Source organism: Plectropomus leopardus, chromosome 9, assembly GCF_026936395.1.
Source record: "Plectropomus leopardus strain MGB_pleo_1.0 chromosome 9, ASM2693639v1, whole genome shotgun sequence".
In the NCBI taxonomy this organism is placed as follows: Eukaryota; Metazoa; Chordata; class Actinopteri; order Perciformes; family Serranidae; genus Plectropomus; species Plectropomus leopardus.
The window spans coordinates 14,076,949-14,097,453 of NC_142184.1; the positions used below are offsets into that span (position 1 = coordinate 14,076,949).

General features: G+C 38.2%; 2 protein-coding genes across 4 annotated transcripts; both read right to left on the reverse strand.

The window, feature by feature from the left end:
• Window positions 1-117: 117 nt before the first annotated feature.
• On the reverse strand, window positions 118-3,650 carry mrps25 (mitochondrial ribosomal protein S25). Its single transcript, XM_042491564.2, has 4 exons — window positions 3,404-3,650; window positions 2,142-2,248; window positions 1,881-1,968; window positions 118-1,352 (listed from the first exon to the last, which is right to left on the reverse strand). The coding sequence occupies exons 1-4, from the start codon at window positions 3,535-3,537 to the stop codon at window positions 1,163-1,165; spliced, it is 519 nt and encodes a 172-aa protein (XP_042347498.2). The 5' UTR covers window positions 3,538-3,650; the 3' UTR covers window positions 118-1,162.
• A 423-nt stretch (window positions 3,651-4,073) lies between these two features.
• Window positions 4,074-16,665, reverse strand: nr2c2 (nuclear receptor subfamily 2, group C, member 2). 3 transcript variants are annotated; one of them, XM_088082031.1, is made up of 16 exons: window positions 16,508-16,662; window positions 14,796-14,872; window positions 13,467-13,551; window positions 13,068-13,163; window positions 12,640-12,840; window positions 12,362-12,467; window positions 11,534-11,713; window positions 11,174-11,330; window positions 10,983-11,073; window positions 9,824-9,969; window positions 9,383-9,560; window positions 8,063-8,184; window positions 7,835-7,974; window positions 7,221-7,358; window positions 6,979-7,084; window positions 4,074-6,495 (listed from the first exon to the last, which is right to left on the reverse strand). In XM_088082031.1, exons 3-16 carry the CDS (start codon window positions 13,524-13,526, stop codon window positions 6,321-6,323), a joined length of 1,896 nt encoding a protein of 631 aa, XP_087938157.1. In that variant the 5' UTR covers window positions 13,527-13,551; window positions 14,796-14,872; window positions 16,508-16,662; the 3' UTR covers window positions 4,074-6,320. The 3 variants fall into 3 exon arrangements, 2 of the variants coding, with proteins under 2 accessions (XP_087938157.1, XP_042348095.1); XM_042492161.2 differs by lacking the exon at window positions 14,796-14,872; XR_015777464.1 differs by lacking the exons at window positions 4,074-6,495; window positions 14,796-14,872 and having other exon boundaries at window positions 7,803-7,974; window positions 16,508-16,665.
• Window positions 16,666-20,505: the final 3,840 nt, after the last annotated feature.

The following is a 20,505-nucleotide window of genomic DNA, read 5'->3' on the forward strand; positions in this document are numbered from 1 at the left end:
GTCATACATCTGATGACCATGTGTCTAATCGCAACTTGATTTTGCCTCTAGCATGAAAATATTGTGGTTATGCTGTTTAGGATTTTGATTTTGCTAATGTTTACACAGAGCCACAACTACAGCTGCACAAGCAAATAAGTTTAATTTTAATGTTTACACTGCACTGTTGACACTGTGCTGGATGTAAATTGCATTTGAAAGTGTTGAATTCAACCGGACCACATCACATGCAAACACCAGGGGCCAGATGCATAAACCTCTGTGAATTCATGAATAGAACTGTGTTTTCATACAAAGACAGAAAAGAGTAAACAGACACACGTACGCCTAATCCTGTTTTGTAGTACAGAATTACTACTTTTTAGCACTTTTTCCCTAGGTCATTTCCTTTTTTTAAAATTTTTTTTTTAAACTTTCTGTTTTGTTTGTTTTGTGAAAATTTGATTTTTCAGGGGATTTTCTGGTACCTTTTACTAATTTCCTTCAAAGTTTGAGGTCATTTCTGCTTAAGTTAAATTGCCTTCTTCCCACATTTTTTAATCAAGTCAATTTACTCAGGTTTCAAATGGTTACGACAGTACGCCACTATTCAGGATCAAATTAAATGATCATTAACAGTGAGGTTATATCTGAAATGGTCAAAGAAATAGGAAAATGTGCCTTGATTGATATTTTAGAGAACACTGCAGCCTCAAAAAATAACACTATAAGAGAAAATGGCAAGCAACCTGAAAACAATGATTTACAGTAAGGTGACATCGATCAATTGTATTTAATATTTACCTTCATCTCACCCGCAGCTATCGCAGCTAAAACGGTGTGTGGTCTGAAGAATATGTAAGGCGCGCATATTCTCATCATAAACACATAAATGTGTGGAAAAAGGCGATGCATGGTTTCTGTATGCACTGTTTATAAATCTGACCCCAGGTGCAACATTAAGTTATTTAACACTAGAGCAAGGTAGTGACTGCACAAACAACCTCATGTTCCTGCTGTTGACTGGAGGGTCTCAGTCCAGCAACAGCACAGTAGGACCCTTTTAGTTACATATATTTACAACAAAATATGCAAAGCGGTAGACCTTTTATGCAATTGTATAAAATCAAACATAATATCAAAATACCATAGTATTGTCCAGTGAATCTACAATAATCCTCTCTTACTCCTGCGACGCTGCCATCTGGGCTTGATATTTGCCAGTCATCTCCTTGGGCAGTTGCTTGGTGCCAGGACACGGCACCTGGCCCTCCACCTCACAGATACACTCCCTCAGACAGTACTTTTTGGGCCCAAAGTTGGCGGGGTTTGCAGCCTGCATCCTGGCTAGGGCTTCAGCTTGTAACATTGCTCTGTAAACAGAGAGGGAGTAAAATAAATATATTTTTAGACCATCTGGTCCCTACAGGAATGGGCCTTGTTCTTTTTTTCATAGAACATTTTTAGATATAACAGGAGTAGGAAAATCATAGTTGTAAATGCATGAAAATTCTTGATAATTTACAGTTAAGGTTGGCATAATTTCACTGCTTTGTCCCATCTGTCTTGTCAACATTGTTGGTATTTTGCTAAAATTATGATATGAATTAGATGTTTACTTTACCTGTTACTACAAGCTGAATTTTAATTAAGTGATACAGCTTTTATTAGTTATTTGATCTTGCAAAGTAAAATAAAAAATTTTTATCCACATTACTCACAATCCTTGAACATTGTTTTGTTTAATTATCCAGCACTAACAGTCACTGTCACATTTTTAATATCAACGTACATAATCAAATTTATTTTATTTTATTTTATTTATTCAACATCTCACGGTCCTAAAATTAAAGAAAAGAGTGATGCAGGTGACATGAGACACCTGCATGACTCTTACTTACTCTGTTTTTCCCAGAATCTTCTTGATGTGTTGTGAAATTTGTTTGTGGTCCTTCCCTTCCACATCCACCAAGACTTGCTCCCCATCCTCTGCAAAAGAGACAGAGGAGGCCGACACAATATATAATAATAATAATAATAATAATAATAATAATAATAATAAGAAGAAGAAGAAGAAGAAGAAGAAGAAGAAGAAGAAGAAGAAGAAGAAGAAGAAGAAGAATGCAGGTCAAACGTACAAACAGCAGTGCAAGGATACATACCCAGGTAAAACTTCAAGAACGGTGATGGTGTCATATTTTTGAACATCATTATTTGGAGCCATTCGTTTTTGTACTGAATCTGAGGAACATTGAAGAACACAAACTTTCTGCAAAACAAAGAGAGAAACAAAGTTTATCAACAGCTTCTCATGACAGCCGATCTGACCATAAAAATAGAATAAAAATGAGTGAATGAATTATTCTGTCTCTATCAGTCTGACTTTAAATAGTACACAAGTTATTTAATCTAGCCAAGAAGACTAAAATATCTGTCCACAACATTACTCTTTGAAAACTGTCTCATGTATTAAACTTTTGTAAAAGATAAGATTTCAGATGTATACCTGTTTCAAGGTAAACCATGGTATACCTGGAAAGTGTATTTAAATTGTTTTCCTTCTTCCATTTAAAAACTGGTGTCAAGCTTCAATTATAATAAAGTTTTTGTTCAAAAAAGAAGAAAAAAGAATCATTTTAAGATCATTGTAACCGGCAGATATAAACCATATACCGTGCAGAACAGAATGAACTGAATTACTGCCAGTTTACTTGAGTATATTGGTTGATTTTGTGCATGTAAATAGAAGTGACAGTGACTAAGCTATACAGATGGAAGAAATAATATTTTAAATCACTTCTTTAGTCTAACTTCTATCGAAAGGCATTCCTATAATTTCTCTTTAAAGGATTATTTTATTATTATACTATATCTTACTCTTCAAATTGATTTTGATTGTTTTTGTGTGTTGTATATATTGCTTTTTATTTTTTTCCCCCTGTGTGTTGTTTTTATATTTTTCTTTTATACTTTTTTAATTTACTGTGGGTTTTTTTCTGTAATTTGAAGTGTAAAGCACTTTATAACGTTGGTTTTGTTAAGTGCTATATAAACAAACTTTATTATTATTATTGCTATTATTAATATTAAGTTTATGACTGATATTTTCTGAGATTTATAGACCACACAGTTAACTAGTAAAACTATTAAAAAATTGAATAATAAACATTTACAAGTCCATTATTACTCAACTAACATTTACGTTAACGACACTTTTCCTAATAGACAATGTTACGTACGCGTAGGTATTTGTGCCATATTATAATGTGAAAGTAAGATTGACAGAATAATGCACGCACGCTGCCACCACCTGTTTCATTGATGTGGTATTTAACCCGATTTAACCTGATTTAAGATGATTTTAAACAGATGAGTTTCAGCTGTAAATGTGTCTTTGCTAACGTTAGCTGCTGTTAGCTCTGACCTTGCTCCTTCGCTGAGCTCTCCATGCGTGTTGTAATTCACCGTCATGATCTTCACTTTGTTTTTAAAGATGATGTCGCCCTTCTGGAGGTATTCCAGCGTCCTCCTGATCGGATATCTTCCTTTCATAGGCATTTTGAAGTCCTTTATTTATTCACAAAATACCATTTGGAAATGGGGTCGCACTGCACGCACAAGCTCACGGAGAGGCGACTTTTGATGACGTTTGAAGTCGTTGTCACGGCAACCGTGGAGTGACCTGGAAGTTGAACATAACAACAGAAATGCTTGTAGTTTTACACACAAATGCTTATATATTAACGTAATTTCACTCAAATTTTCACGATCCTTGAGATGAGTGCACTTTATTGTAATGGCTCCAGGAGTTATACATCTAAAAATATGGAACTCCAAAATGGTTTTTGTCAAAGACATTTAAGAGGGGGTGAAAATGACAACAATCCCTTTGGCAAAAAAAACCCCCAAACCCTATACAATTAACAAAACCTCAGTGAAAATATTTTACGGATTTTTATAGCATATGCATAATGTTTGAACAAAATCTAAAATGTAAACAAAAACCTCCATCTGACTTGACACACAACCACCCACTTTAGCGTAACTTTGGCTGTAATATACAGGCACTGGCAAAGAAACACAGGCACATCATATTTCATAATTGATTGTTTATTTATTTTATAGGGTGTGGCTTCAGAGAGGTCAGCCTCAGAGACTGGAATGCTGATACATGAGCTCAGTCATTAATACATTTGTTTTATATCTTCATTGGTGTGAGGTAGAAATGTGGGGTTGTGACAAACTTGAGCAAAACATGAATGTTTTTCGATCTCAGTGTTGAAGAAATACCTTTTACATGAGCAGAAAAACAAAGTACAGTTACAGAGTATAAAAGTTTAACCATAAGATACTCAAACCACAGAGCTGAAAAAAAAATCCATTATAATACCTGTTAATGTGGGAGCTGCTCATGGTGAATATTTTAAAGCCACAACATTTAAATTAACATTTTTTTTATACAGCATTTAATAAAATGCACTTAAGCAACTTCTTCATGCACTGCAATGCACTATAAAATTTATAACAATGCTCCTTATTAGGGCAGACAGCCACAAGATTATAAAACCCAGCTTAAAAACAACATGCACTCATTTTAATGAAACTACATGTATAAAGGTCATTTCACAACAGTGCCTTTACAAACAGTCGATCGGAGTTTTAAACCCCAAATATTACAATTGACATTTATTTTACAAGACATAATCCTTGTTGATTTCTTTACATTCCCGTTATCATTCATGATGCTGTGGATGCGTTTTCTGAACCATCATAAACACGGGACAGCCAATGTCTTCATGTCGTCTTTAAGACATCGACACACTCGACACTGGCTTCCCACAAAATCTTTTTTCTTCTTAAATCAGGGAAACCTGCCCAAAAGTACTGTAAGTACACTTAGTATGCAACAAGCAAGTTTTTTGACAACAAATGAAAGTTTTTAGAAAACATAAACAAAAGTTTAGTCAGCATGAACACAGTGGAACGCCACAAAAGCTGATTGATGTGCATTTAGCAGAGTACAAACGCAAAAACAAGTACAAAAACAGTAGCATAGCTACACATAAGTAACATTTTTGAACCCAAAATCTTAAAGACAATCTTATTCCAAAAAAATAATAGCTTCCATTAATAAATACACATACAAAATGCAGATTGAAAAGTGTCATGACACTCACTGATGGGACAGAAGGAAGTATCATTTCATTGATTGTCGTAAAGGGAAAAGTGATGAGGTGATTGCACAGGTTATATTAGCAACATATTCATGATAATCCAGATATAATTGCACCTAAACAGAAAAACACCCTCAAAGCTAAAATCTCTGAGGCGTCGTTCAGAATAAAAAAAAGACATACGGTCAGTTTAACTGGCTAATTTGGCGAACGCGACATTGTGAATGAAAGTTAAAAGAGGAATTACTTAAAATCAGACATTGGTCATGTTGTAATGCACTGTGTGGTATATAAATGTCATGAAAGCATATGAATATAGATTATGGATTAATTAATTGAGGTTTGAGTTAGTTTTTGTACCTGATTGGAGTTTTCATTCCAACTATTATTTAAAATGTATTTAGAGTAAAGAACTGTACATTAATGTCTCACACCTTTTAGTAAATGGTGTAAATTTCAAAATTAAAAGAGACAAAATTATTACAAAGCATGCTTCAATATGTTTAGAAAGGTCTGAATTCTCAATTTAACAGCACAGTGAGCTCATAGCACAATACTGCACCTTATTTCCAAATACCAACATAAACTTTACAGCTTCAAAGTCTAAAGTAAGTACTCAGATTTACTTTAGTATTTAGGTTCTTAAATGGGTGAAATTCCACTTCCACATGTAAGTTTTAAGTTTAAGCTCACTGATACAGCCCATGTGTTATCTGTAAGCTAATGCTAACTTATGCATGTGATCAACATGACAGCATGGTAAGGCTTAGATAAGACTAAAATAATGTGAAAGGCTTCGGTCAAAGTTCGTATGTAATTAGCTTGAAGTGCCATAAAGACGTTAAAGGAGATGAGCACAGTCGCCGCTGCAGAGGATTCCTTTTCCATTCTGAGTTTAGATCCAGAAATTTAAGATTAGCGCACTGTGTCAGCTCCATCAAACACTCCAAGCGTCATCCTGGTTTTCCAGTCCCAGATGATCTTAACAGACCGTGGATTCCTGAATGACTTTGCGCTGTGCATCGTTAGGAGACAAAGGGCCGCTGTAAATTTCTCACTGGGGTTTAATGGTAAACCCCACAACAGACAAAAAAAAAAAAAAGAGTACCTGATGTGGAGACTCGCTAATCTTTATTCGACAGTTCTCGGGGCTGGAGTGATGACGTGTCACTCTACAGTGTCTGAGTCCTGGCTGTTATACTCAGCCGTCTCCATCTTGAGGATGTATGGAATGATGCTGTCAATAGAGACGTTACCTATCAAGCCGGTGAAGAAGAGCTCCTCTGTGATGCTCGAGTTCATGAGGCGCAGGGCTGGGAGACGAGTCAGGATACGGGTCAACCTGGGAAAAAAAAAAAAGCAACAAAGTCATGATGATTGATGTCTTTTTGAGCATTCCACAACTTTCCCAGTCTTTACTGAACGTGTTGCAGGCATCAAATTCAGAATGAGTGTATATTCGCAAAAACAATAACGTTTATCAGTTTGAACATTAAATATCTTGTCTTTTTGCTGTATTCAATTAAATATAGGTCAAAAAGAATTTGCAAATCATTGTAGTTTGTTTTTATTTACGTTTTTTACAGCGTCCCAACATTTTTGAAATAAAGGTTGTAGTTCAATTGAAAGACAGAGATGAGGCTTTTTTCATTATACCCAAGCTAACAAATTATACATATACAAAGGCTGTTAAAAGCTAAATAAAAGCCTAAACACTTTGAACTGTCTCCTGCTTTTCTCAACGCAACAGCCAGCCATCACTGCTACTAGCTCTCTGATGTTGATTTCGTGTGTCTGGGCTCTTAGACTGAAGGCATGTACGTACCTGTAGGTGTCATCTGGGTAAGTTTTCTGCACGTAGTCCTGCAGCTCCATCAAGGCTTTCTCCTGGAACTTCTCAATCTGCCCACCACTCTCCACACCGGGGTGATCTGATGAGTCAAAAACATAACAGTCATTTTAGAAAATGCAAAAACAGGTCAATTATTCAGCCTTCCATGGAGTTTATTTGATTGATAAAAGCTCTGATGTCTGATGTTACCTCGATTAGGAGAGGCAGACACTCACCAGGGCTGAACAACACTATAGCTTTCAGGTAGGCGTATTCGTAGCTGTCAGTCTCCAGCCTCGTCATGCTGTTACAGAACTCCTGGAACTTCCAAATGTGCTCCATCACCTGCTTCACCCGCTCCCCCGACAGCTTGTCTGAGAGAAGAAAATGTTTGATACATTAAGATTCATTATGTACACTAGAAGTGTTTGGGCTGAGCATTTTTCAGCAGAGACTTTAACCTCTGCCTTTATTTTGTTGTTCTCTTTTTATTTCCATAAATGCATAAATTCTCCAATTTACACTGAAATTCAGACCGTGGTATCTGAACCATAATGTTTGACACATGGACAGATAAACAATGATGGGGCTCAAAACTGTAATACTGGAAAGTGTCAATCATTTCTCCTAAAGTTCATCACAATCTCATCAACAATGCCACAAAGCCACAGGTGCTTGTCAAATGCATGAAAACTTATCTGCAGTCATCCCCGGTAGGTCTTTTATGTCTATCTTGTAGTATGTTATGAAAACAAGTTTTAAGAATTTTTTAAAAAAATTTCTTAACTCCCGTTTATATGTGTGTGTGTGTGTCCTACTGAGAAATGACGACGAGGTCTATGGTCCATACCATCCTGGATGCTGCTTTGAAGGTGGTTGATGATGGCAGCGAGGATGGTCGACAGGTTCATCACATGAGCGCACTGAGAGAGACCCAGAGTGAACAGCTCATTCCAGCAAGCTCGCACCAAACTGGTGTTCGCCTCCTGACTGTAAAAGATATATAGAGAGAAAAGATTAGCTTGAGCATGTAGATTAACAATAATGCACCATATTTCTGTGTCAAATGCACTCTCACCCAAGAGCCGAGAAGGCAGGGATGGAGCGCGCCCAGTGCATGGAGAGAAAGAGAAGCCTGGATGCTGACTCACAGATGTAGTGTACGTTCAGATACTCAGGCATGGGGCTGGGCATGGTCAGCTAAACACAGAGGAAATGAAGAAGAAGGAGACTCAGGAAATACAATTATTTTATTTTGTAATAATAAAGACATTTAAAAGTATTTGAAAAATGACTACCTACAGATGAATGCTAAAGCAGAAGAAACAGAGTCTATTTATATCCCTAAATTATCAATAATGTAAATCAAGTGTGTCTATTATCAGAATCAGAAATACTTTATTGATCCCCAGGGGTAAGATTGTGATACTCTGTAGTCGCTTTGATGTAAAGCATAGAGAAATATAAGAAAGCAGAAATAAGAACTATGAAATGTATATGAAATAAAAGTATGGTCATTATGCTAAAATGACTAACACGAGGATGTAAAATATTTAAAAATAAAAAACATTTACAATATGCTGAGTATTTAAAATCTGTAAATAAAAAAAAAAGTGCATTAGTAGTTGGCAGATTATCGTCCTGGACGATTATCGAGGCTGATATTTGGCATTTTGCCAATTATTTGTATCAATTATAGTTAATTAATGAAAAAGTGTGCAATTACACACCACACCAACACCGGGGGAGGCAGTCTGCAATACATGCAGAGAAAGTATCAGCATGGAGAGAACTTTTACTTTGTTAAACCTCAGGGAACTGTTTTTTTTCATTCATTTTTTATTTAAATTTTCACTGAAGCTCATAAAAAAGTTGCTGGGAACTTGCTGTATATGATGTTGAAAGTTTCAGTTTTGATTAGACATTTGCTAAAGACATTTAGTTGCGTTTTGCAGTTTGTTATTATCCTAAGTTTGAACAGAAATATTTTTATTTTTACTATAAAAACATACCAGTTCCAAATATCTGTTATTGGTTTCATTAAGTACTAATATCAGTATTGGTATCGGCCCTGAAAAACAAATATCAGTCTACCCCTAATGTGCATTATGCTACGTTGCAATGTATAGAACTACTGTGTAAAGTTTTAGAAATGTAAAATGTGTATAATGCTAAAAGGTACAACACAATATACATACGGTACATAAAAAGAAATAAGAATTAGAAATATATACAATATGTGCATCATAAGTTAAATACACATTCGATAGTGATGCAGGTGAGAATAAATTGAGATACTGAATAAATACTGCACAGTTGAATATTTGCATCAATTATTATACAGCCAAGACAGTGACAAGAATTCGGGTCTTGAGCTGTATCCGTTAACTCCACCCACCTTAAAGCCGACATGGCTGTCTGTGAGCAGTGGTCCTTCCACCTCAATGATTGGCGTCTCCTGGTCTCGACCAATCAGCTGGATGGTTGTTCCACCAACACAATGCGGCTTTTCTGCCAGACTCTGTCCGACCCCTACTTCAGGTGGGTGGAAAACCTTGGCCAGGGTGTCAAAGGCACTGTGCACAACACACACAAACACCTTTTAATGATCTGATTTGACAGAAAACTCACTGAAACATGAATATTAATGTGTCTTTTTTGCCTCTGTAGAGACAAATATGCTCCATTTTAAATATTCTGCTTTTAAAGAGGCCACATGGTGTACAGACTGACTGAGATAAGATGAGATTCCACAGAGGGAAATGATAGGGAAGTGATCAGACGTTGCAGAAACCTCTCAAACAAACTTCCCTCCTCTCTGTGTGCACTGCTGACTGACCGTGTTATCTCGCTGGCAGATTGCTCCTCTTGTTGGCTGTCTGAGGTATCACCATTGTTTAGATTCTCTCTCAGTGAGTCACTCAGGTTGGCCAGTGAAGTCACCACATTGGCAAGTGTCCCCAAGTCCCCCTGCCCAGACTCCATCTGAAGACAGATGAAACAATGCAGATTATTTTTAGTCAAAAACATCAGATGACCCAGGATCAAAGACAAAACACAAAAATGCTCTTAAAACCTATTAAAGGGATAAATGAAGATCAGAAAAGTGCTCTAAAAACTGTACTAAACGGGCCAGACACTGTACAGATTAAGACAGATTTTAGCCTTAGATTGACTGTGCCTGATTACTTTTACAAACAAATTGCTGCCAGATTGACTGTCATTTGATGTGTAGTTTGGGGGGGGGGCGTTTAACAGCCCGTTGGTGCACCACCTTCATACTGCTCATATGGCATTAGAAAATAATTGCAAGCTCGCAAACATTTATCTAATACTATTTGTAATACTATTGTCCTGACAATTATATTCAAATACTTTTTCAAGTCAAAAAAGATCTGATTTCAAGGAATTACAGCACATAAAAATCTGCAAATTCAAGTACTTCAAGCACTTCAAGCACCTTATATGAACCCTGTTTCTGGCTCTTAGATGATCAGATGGGTTTATGGCAGGTTGGATATCTTGCAGTTTAAGCTGTTTTAAGTAATTTTGTCATCACTGCTGTTTAAACATCTGTAATAATCTGTAGTGTGCTTATTTTAATATACCTGAAGTTGTATTTTACATGTTGTGGCTAAAACTGTTGTCTTGACTCTTGACTGATGTCATATAAAACTAAACTTCAGTGTGAACAGCAACGCCATGGCCTGTCAATTAATACATTTTGTGTGAATATAAAAGTCGTGTTTACTGGCTGTGCAGAGAGGCTGACGTGTGGTCAGAGTTAAACAAGATGATTAAAAATAGCTTTACAGATTTTCAAACTTCTCGATTTTGTTGACCCCAAAATAACAAGCACCAAATATTATAGCCTCACAGTGCCACTCGAAAACATCTCCGCCTGAAAGATCAGTCTCCTCCTATGAGTAGCAGAAGGAGACGGACTGCAGCACAGCAGACTGACAGATGTTATATTTTTACGGCAGCAGAAGCTGTACCTTTGAGTCAGTGGCCAGCAGCAAAGTTCCATCACTCTGGATGACCGGCTGCTGGATATTAACCAGCATGCCCTGGTCCAGCAGGCTGGATCTGACACACAACACAGAGTATCGTCAAAAACCAGTTCACATATCACCAAAATCAACAGCTGAGAGATACAAAAACAGACAGAGGTCTGATTCCCACTGACCTGGAGCCATCGGTCTCTGTATCAGAGATAAAGGTTGGCGTAGCAATGAGCGGACTGTTCAGGTCCTTGCGAATGTAAATCTTTTGGGTGGAGGCAGCACAGTTGGCATGCTTCTCTCTGGGCACTACATCGATGGGCTTTCTCTCACTTTGCACAGCTGAGTAAAAACACAGAAAAAGTTAAGAAAGCAAGTGAAAGTGTTTGGCAGGTAAAAAAAAACAATTCCAGACTTTGTAAAGTAAATTTAAGATGACCTTTTAGGCTTTTAGAGGGAAATGAATGTTTTCTTATACCCTGATAATACCTGATTTTTCTCTGAGTGTTTTTGTCTACATGTTTTTGTGTCCTGGATTCACTCACAGTCAGTCTTCATCCCCATGTTAAGGCATTTCCTCAACCGACAGAACTGGCAGCGATTGCGGTGGTGTTTGTTGATGACGCAGTCCTGTTTACTGCGGCAGCTGTAGGTCAGATTCTTCCTTACGCTCCGCTTAAAGAAGCCTTTGCATCCCTCACAACTGACCGCTCCATAGTGACGCCCTGAACACAGAGAAGACTGATCAGAGTGTGTGAGTTTTTGCATGTGTAGGTGCATGTTTGACATGCAGCAGAAGATATAGCCAACATACATGAGTTAAAAAACACATACAAATCCTCATATCACTAGATGACTGCAAGTGTAAGCTTTAGGACCTGTCTACATGTATTCAGATTTTTTGTGGAGATGGATATTTTACCCCTCTATCTAAAAAGAAAACTTTACAAAATATCCCTATCTACACAAGAACGCAAAAACAACTCCAAATGCTCACCGAGACCAGGCCAAGGCAGCAGCATAAAACCAGTTCTAAACAACAATAACCACCATAACAACATAGAAAATATACGTTGACATGTTGAAATACTATAATAACTATGAACAATTACAACTACCAGACAATTTATTCATCCTTGTACTTATGAGAGCTTTAAAATCAGCCAGAGAGACCAATTCTCCTTTCTCGCTCATTACACAAATCAACAATGGACATGCACGATGACATCATTACATCGCTTCCCAAACACTCTATTTTACACATAAACACAGATACAAAGTAACCAGAGTTTTCATCTCTGTTTGCATGTGGAGGGAAGGCTAAAATGTAGAGGAAAATCTGGTTTTCATATGTGTAGACAGAGCTTTAGTACCTGAAGCCTTGTCCCCACACACCACGCAGTACTCCACCGGCTGCGGTCGGCTCAGGTCCCCTGACTGTCCTAACAACCGCTCCATTGACACTGGATCTGTGACGATCTGAAAGGCAAAGTTGAACACAGGCCGTTAATCTTGTGTTTCACTTCAACACAATGTCAAAATCATGGTCATAACACGGTCTGAAAAGTATTTAAAAAATATCAAGACCAAAATGTTCCCAATACTATCATCACAGTATGTACCAGGGGGTGATATTATAGGGGAACGGTACCTGTATCCTTCCTGGCATCAGGCTGTCTGCAGCAGTGAAGATGAGCTGCTTAGTGTTGTGGCTGTCTGGTGAGGCCAGGATGACCTTGCCTGCCCCTGAGCTGTCAGCCGTAGTCAGAATGAACTGCTGTTTGGGAGCACTGGACGGCTTCATCGCTGTCACTATCTGGATCTTCTGACCTGTCTGCTGGTCAGTTACAATCTGAAGGTGTTAGAGACAGAAGATGGAGACAGAAAGAGAGGGAGGTGGAAGTGACACACACCAGTTGAAGTAAAAAGAGAAGAGAGTGACATTGAAGGTGGGAGAGCTAAGTCACATGTTGTAACACCCCCTTGTTCATCACTGCTGCTAATGCACTGAAACAGGATGACATCAACATGCAGCAGCAGTGCCACATCCTCTGAAGCTAACTAATGTTGAGCAGTTACCTGTATTCGCTGTGGTGTTGCGGCCGGCTCAGTGGAGATGACCTGAAAGCGCTGCGGAGACTCACTCATCACTGAGTCTGAAGGAGAGGATGACACCTACAAATTGAAACATATTTCAACAAGCTCATACACATACAAAGTCTACCACACAAGTAAATTTTACTTTCATCTGTGTAAAGCAGAGACATTTTATTACACAACACTTTTCTGTGAAGTCTGAACTGTCCAGAGTACCTCTATTTACAGAAGGTATGTCTCTATGGCAACAAATCAAGGCAGCATCCACTAACCACACAGACAGAGAGCAGCAACACAATATTTTCAGCGTAGCTTAACCTTCATATAGGTTATATTATGGAACTCAGACTGCTAGCAAACAGTCTCCCCCTGCACGCTCACCTCTGCCTCGTGCTCAGAGTCCACTTTCTGCTGAGAGAGCAGATTCAGGTTGGCCGTCATGATGATGTAAGGTCATTAGTGAGGTCTGTTTGGAGAGATGCCACAGACAATCAACCACAATGGTGCAAACTGTCACGAAAAAGCAGGCCAACGCTGAGATAGCTTTATAATAATTATAAGGGAGCGAGTGGATCACAGAGGATGCATGATGATATGGATTGGAATATAAAATTTTATCTGTGACAACTTTTTGGGGAGTTTTGTCTGATTTATGTGACTTGCATGATGCAGTGCAGTATTTTCTATTTTTCTATTATTTTTGGTATTAAAGTTTTTCTCCATTGTTTTAATGTACCGTAAAAAACACATGATGCCTAAAAAGAAAATGCTGTCACAAAGATCACCCTTAAAAAAAACTTTCCTTTTCTACACAGAACATCAAAAATCAGTTTGAAGGTGCAGTAATTTAATGGTGATGAACAAAACAAAAAATAAAAGTAGAAAAACATTTGCGCCATCTGTTTACTGCTCCATATCTTGTCTGTCATAAACATCAGGTAACAGATTTTCTTCCACTTCTCACCTACTTTAAAGATCCGAGACTACAAAAAGTCAGATTACCATGCCATTTTTTTTTTTATCATAAAGTAGGCATAGGTGCTATATACATACTGGGAAAATATCATATCAGTCAATTCACAGAAAAATGCACATAGTCTCCATTCAGAAACCATGCCTTTAAACAGGCCATCAAAACTTCAGTAAAGTTGTGATTTCACACTGTACATACTGTACTGTACTGTACTGTACTATAAAGGCAGAAATTGCCTCTACAGTGCTGTTACAGTCACTTCCTTATGTGCAGAGACACCAAGAGTGAAGATTCGGAAGACCAAGAAACACAGAAAAAATCAGAGCAGACTGGCCTTTTTTTCTGAGCGGGGCGTAAAGAGACAGGCGCTAAAACAGAGCGTTTCAGACAGCAGGTGATTATATTCAGGCAGCCAGTGTGAGAAAAATACAAACATGTTTCTTGAACATTAAAGCATGTTAACATGTTCGAGTAAAAACCCTGAATACAAATATGAACCTGAAAAATGAGCACAATGTGGGACCTTTAATTTCTTCCTGAGGGCAAATATTATGTCTGACAAAGCAAGCACGACTGCATTGATGTCACCACAAGCCGAGTCTGTGACCTCTGACTGCGACCTAGACATGAGATTTAAGAGACGGTTAATAACTAAATTACAATACAGTCTGATAGAGCCTCACACTATCGTCACTGTAACAGAGGAGTACAACTGATGTACCTCAGTAGAAATTTACCTCGAATCATGTGAACATCCCTGCGTCACTGGCTTCCTTCGTAAGGTAAGAAACCTGTCGTGTCCCTTTACCTACAACTATAGAGTAAAACATTTTAACCTCTGCATATTCACTCACAGAAAATGGACAGAAAAATGTTTGACTTCTATGGAGTCTAGAAGTGAAATCTAGGTGTTTGCACTCTTATAAAGTGTTTTGCTTTTATTTTGTGATAGCTGTGTAAAAAGCAATAAGAAATGCACAAAAACAACAAACACAAATCATTGAAAAGTTTGAGGTAGGAGCATTGTAATATTTTTGTGTTGTAATATTGTATTGATACATGGATACTAAGTATCCCTTTTTATTATATAAATAATTAATATTCCAAGTACAAATGAAACTTTTGGTAACCAGCTAGAATAATGAAATCAATCGTTTTTACAGGCCACTAGATACAATTTGCTCCAATAAAAATTATTGAAGTGAGATGAACAGACTTTTCCTTTAGGAACAAAATTTGCAGTTGAAAAGGTAATGAATTGCTATAATCCCAAAACAAAGAATATTGCAACACATTTTAAGTTTGCATCGATATTGTATTGTGACTTAAGCATCACAAAAACAACAATTGTAGGGACTCTGGTGATTCCCTTCCCCATAAAATGTTAACACATTTTAAGTTGTTGCCATTGCATTTTAATACAGATGGCAGAAGTGCATCAAATCAAATCAGTGCTCTGTCTATCCATGAAGATCCCTTTTCAGTATGATATTAATGTAATACACCTTGTGGTGGATCGTCAGAAACAGGGTTATATACATCTGTCATACACTTTCTTGACATTTTAAAACCTATGATACAACTGTGAGAGACCAAAACGCATTTGAGCATCTTTCTGGGCAGATTTAAGTGAAAGCATCTATTGCTACCATCAATTATCTCCTTGCAGTTGACAGTTCTTACTCTCTCTTTGCTGATTTGGGATTTTAACAAAGAATACAGTTTGCCTGCATTACATTGCATGAAAATTGATTTATGTCCCTGCAGCAGCTCACTGACCAAAGGGAGGGGCGTGCTACTTCATTCTTTACTGATTGGTTTAACCGAGTGTCCATCAATACCTCCGTCCCCAAACGCATCACAACACAGAACAAAATGGACAATCTGGCAGTCAGCCAAAAATACAGGAGACGGATCCTTATGATAATTATAAAAAAGCAATTTTCTTTGCAGACAGCAGAATAATCAACTGCTGATGTGATGACAGTATGTTTAAAATAAGCAGCCTCGTTGAATAAAGTAGTCATTTTAACACACTTATGTTCCCGAGATGGCAAAGGTAAAAGGGTCGAGTTCATCTGCGGCATTACAGCTCTCCTCTGTTAGCTGTTAGCTTATTTGAAGCAAACGCAACAACGGCTGCAGCACGAGCCGACTGCACCCGTCTCTCCCTCTGGATTTGTCATTATAGCATGCAGGCACTGATTCAGGTTAACACGACAGTAGTGTCACATATTAGTTAGTTCAACTGTCTGTTAAGCACATCGGCGTAGCCAGACTCCGCCCAGCGTTTCACGGTAACTTGCCCGGATCCCCAGCAGCAGGGTCGGGCAGGAAGGGAGCTCCGCATCGGCTAGCTAACAAGCTAGCAGAGAGATTAGCTGCGCTCTTTTATCATCCAGTATCACACAGAGCTTTCTACGGTTTTCAATCCGGGACCGAGACTTACCTCCGGGAAACGGTGGTCACAGATTTCGAGCTGTCTGCTATTTTATAAAATAATTGTTTTGGTTTTCTTCTGTTAAAGGTCATAGTTCGTGACCCCGCACCGCCAGCGCGTTGATGATGGTTGAGGTTTTTTTTTTTTTTTTTTTCTTCCTCTCTCGCGTCCCCGCGCGCCTCCAACTCCCCCCACCCATCCTTGGCGCGAGCCAGACAGGACTGACGTCATCATGTCTGACTGTCTAGGGACTTTGCTGTGAAGTTATTGGTTATAAAATTAGCACAATAAAAGAAAACGTGTAGACTACAAACAGGCGTATTAGAGACACATTCTGGCATCGTTTTAAAGTATCTCTGGTCTGCCGTCTTTAATGAAATACAATGAAATAAAGCCTGAGATATTCGTGACAAGGAGCCTATATAACAAGCAGATTCAAAGAGGTGACACATGAGATAATAAAAAGAATTTTTCCTGTGAAAATATTACTTGATGTCTGATTTAGTATCATTTTTATTTAGCTGTTTATGCAAATCTATTCTTGTGTCATTAGTTTGTCAGGATATTTTATGCTCTATTCAATTTCACTTACATTAACTTATTTATGACTGCTTTATTTGACCATTCCTGTGTATTGTATTTGATTATGGTTTTATTTAAGTACTTTGTTGAGCACGCTGGTCAACGTTTGTTGTTTTTAAATGTGTTATATAAGTAAATCTGTCTTAACTTTTTGATGCAAACACTTGGCACTGTTATAAAGCTGCACATTTGTACATTTTCACAAAGCAAAATGGTCAAATATCAAGCCATTTATTCAATCTTTGTGCTGTATTTAAATTGTAGTTTAAATACATTGTAGTAGACCCCTGGGAATTTAGATAGACAGGACTGATGTCATTGTTTCTGACTGTCTAGGGACTTTGTTGTCAAGTTGTTTGTGATAAAATTAGCACAATAAAAAAAAATCGTGTACTAACAAATGTAGTAGACACAGACTCATAAACTTGAGAATTAAAATTCAATTAAAATTCAATAAATAAAGGTAATGCAGTTGTGTTTTCTGCTTTGTCCTCATAAAGTGAACTACCCTAAATAACACTGAATAAACAAATAATTATTTGTTTCTTCATCTGTGTGTTTCTAATGGTAAACTCAGCCACATCTCTGCAGTAGAGAACAACTTCTTATTTTCATGTTTGCCTGTATAGTATTTACTTCACTCTGGTCCAACTTCAGCAAAAAGTCCACCAGGTGTCGCTCTGTACCACCAGATGTGATCGGACTGGACTGGCCATGCAGGAGAACAAAAGGTTCACAGCAGAGATTGAAACCTTTTCAACTGACCATGCTAAATAAAACCTCAGTCATTTTCTCAGCTATAAAATACATATAGTAACTTGTCTTCTTTCCACTTGATGTAACATCATTTACAGACTGTGATTATATCTTTGGCACAGTTCATTGTTCATGTAGGCCCATCTGTTCCTAGATCTACATCCCTGTGACCAGAAGATGCATCGTCACTGTTTGCCCATCAAGATCTAAGTGCCATAAGTAAATATTAAGGTCAATTACTGTATTAAGTCAGCATTTGTCAATACAGTATGAAAACCTGTACGGATTCTGATGCCCTGTGGAAGTTTGCCTACAGGACAGTAATGTATGGGATAGCATGAACACAGTGGTGTAGTCTTTTTTATTGCAATATGCTGTGATTGCTAAGGAGCTGCAGGGCAATGGCCACCCCACAACAATGACTAGTGCCCTTAGCAAACATAATTGAAAATAATTGAAGGTCTCTGTTAAATGTTTTTTGAGAAGGCTTATTCCCAGTAAATGTTTTGTTCCTTACAATCAATGCACTACTTCAAGTTAAACATGTTTTTTGTTTGTTTTTTTTTAAAGGGCAGCCAGCCTGTTTGTAGAACAATGAATCACATAACATACATACATAACACATTAAAACAGGATTGTTAAATGTGATTAAGAAACCAAAGTAGCCTACATTAGTAATCAACTCTTTATGGGTGTGCTATGCAGGATAAAAAGGTTACTGTTTTGTTAATATACTCAGCAGGGAGGGTGAAAGTCAAAGCCAACCCCAGTTTTACTTTAGTGTTTCGCCTCACTATATTTATGTTTTTTCCACACTGTGTCTCTTGGATGCCCTGACAGGCCAGCTGACAGTCTTGTCTGGGCCCGGGACAAGATAATGTTAGATGGGCCCTCCCCTCCACCACCGCCGGGTTTTTTTGTCACTAAACATCACCAGTTATGTTTGATATATTGTGATAATGCAATAAATAAGGTATTGTATACGAGGGGAAAATCTTAGCTCTCCATGGCAGCTGAGATTTTAGTTAAATATGACATTTATATACTTGTCACAAAGGACCTGCTAATATTATTAAGAGTTATGCATACACATTTTCTAATCCTTATACATGCAGGAAAAATAGACCAGGGAAGAATAAATTAGGCATTTTAATTTTAAGAATTTTCTCTCTGTCAACTGATAATACAGTAAATAAGCATGTATATCAAACTTTAAATGAAAACTTTATCAGTTCAACGTCATGCTAGAATTGTCAGTTCTCTAACTTCAAAACCAAATGAACATCTCATAACTGACATTAGTTCCTCTCTTCTCCTCTGTCTTCCTCTCCTCACCTCTCTCTCTTGTCTTCCTCTCTTCTCATGTGCTCTTCCTCTCCTGTCTTCATCTCCTCACCTCTGCTGTCTTCCTCTCTTCTCTTCTCATCTGCTCTTCCTCTCCTCTGTCATCATCTCCTCACCTCTCCAGTTTTCCTCTCTCATCTGTTCTTCCTCTCTTCTCATCTGCTCTTCCTCTCCTCTGTCTTCCTCTCCTCTGTCTCCCTCTTCTCTCCTCTCCTCTCCTCTTCTCACATCATTTTTAGATTTAAACTCTAAATGCTATGCGCCTAGCTTTCCTTGTGGCAAAATCATCTATAATGTCTTGAAAGTCCAGTTTCTTGGCAAGTTGACGCTCTATGGAGAGCATTGCCAAACCGTTCAGCCTCTCCTGGGACATGTTAGAGCGTAAGTAGTTTTTTATAGTCTTCATTTTACTGAAGGCCCGCTCACCTCCAGCCACAGTCACAGGCAGAGACAGGAAAATGCGCAGCAGGACACACAGGTCTCCATAAATGCTCTGTAGTCCCATTGTGTATATGGCATTAAGGAGATCCAGAGGTCCAAGATTGTCATTAAAAGTCGCACTATATATTTTCTTTATGTGCTGAATTTGGTCTTCAAGGGAGTCTGTGAGGTCATTCTTGTATTTCCCACAGAGCTTTGAGCATGATGCACTGATGCTGTCCTTTGGCATATCCCTGAATTTCCACAGGACGCAGAACTCATCACATATCTGCTGCATTGATGAGAACCGTACATGTAGTTGAGAGATTATGCTGTCCATTGCAACATGAAACACTCTGTCTCTGAACAGGGTCTCTGGGCTTTGCTCCTCTGTCCCTTGCTTTTCTGACTCATCAAAGAAATGCTTCCTCTTTCTCTGTCTCATTTCTAACTGGCATTTGATGCCCATGGATGTGGCAACAGCAGTTGCCTCTGTCAGCAAACTGTCCCATGATGCACACATGCAGACAATCTCCTGCTCCAGTTCTTTTATATTGGCAGCTTGTACATCAAGTGAGATGGCAGAGGACTGGCTGGTAAGGTTTCTGTCCTCTATGCACTGTAACACCTTGACCCAAAACGTGAGGAGCAAAACTGCATTGAAGGACTGAAAGTAGGTCTTTAGGCCCTGTGCTTCAGCTTTGGCTTCACTGGTGAGGTTACCTGTAGTCATGAGGGTGTCTAATGCCTGGATCACACTGGGTAAGTGTTTTGCCACTGGGCGCACTGCCTCTATCCGCGCACTCCATCGTGTGTCAGACAATCTGTGCAGAGAACGACCCAAAACGCTTTGTAAGATTTCCCATCGCTGAGGGCTGCCACTGAAGACTTTGTATAGCTGATTG

What these genes read in the sequence shown, in the direction of transcription:
- nr2c2 (XM_042492161.2), bottom strand. Translation starts at nt 13,526, where the DNA reads ATGACGGCCAACCTGAATCTGCTCTCTCAGCAGAAAGTGGACTCTGAG. An exon ending in TGATGCCAGGAAGGATACAG is followed by an intron (nt 12,468 to 12,639) that starts GTACCGTTCCCC and finishes TTTGCCTTTCAG; the next exon opens with ATCGTCACAGATCCAGTGTC. An exon ending in TCTGCCAGCGAGATAACACG is followed by an intron (nt 9,561 to 9,823) that starts GTCAGTCAGCAG and finishes TGTTGTGCACAG; the next exon opens with TGCCTTTGACACCCTGGCCA.
- mrps25 (XM_042491564.2), bottom strand. Translation starts at nt 3,537, where the DNA reads ATGCCTATGAAAGGAAGATATCCGATCAGGAGGACGCTGGAATACCTC. An exon ending in GAGCTCAGCGAAGGAGCAAG is followed by an intron (nt 2,249 to 3,403) that starts GTCAGAGCTAAC and finishes TTTGTTTTGCAG; the next exon opens with AAAGTTTGTGTTCTTCAATG. An exon ending in GTTCTTGAAGTTTTACCTGG is followed by an intron (nt 1,969 to 2,141) that starts GTATGTATCCTT and finishes TCTCTTTTGCAG; the next exon opens with AGGATGGGGAGCAAGTCTTG.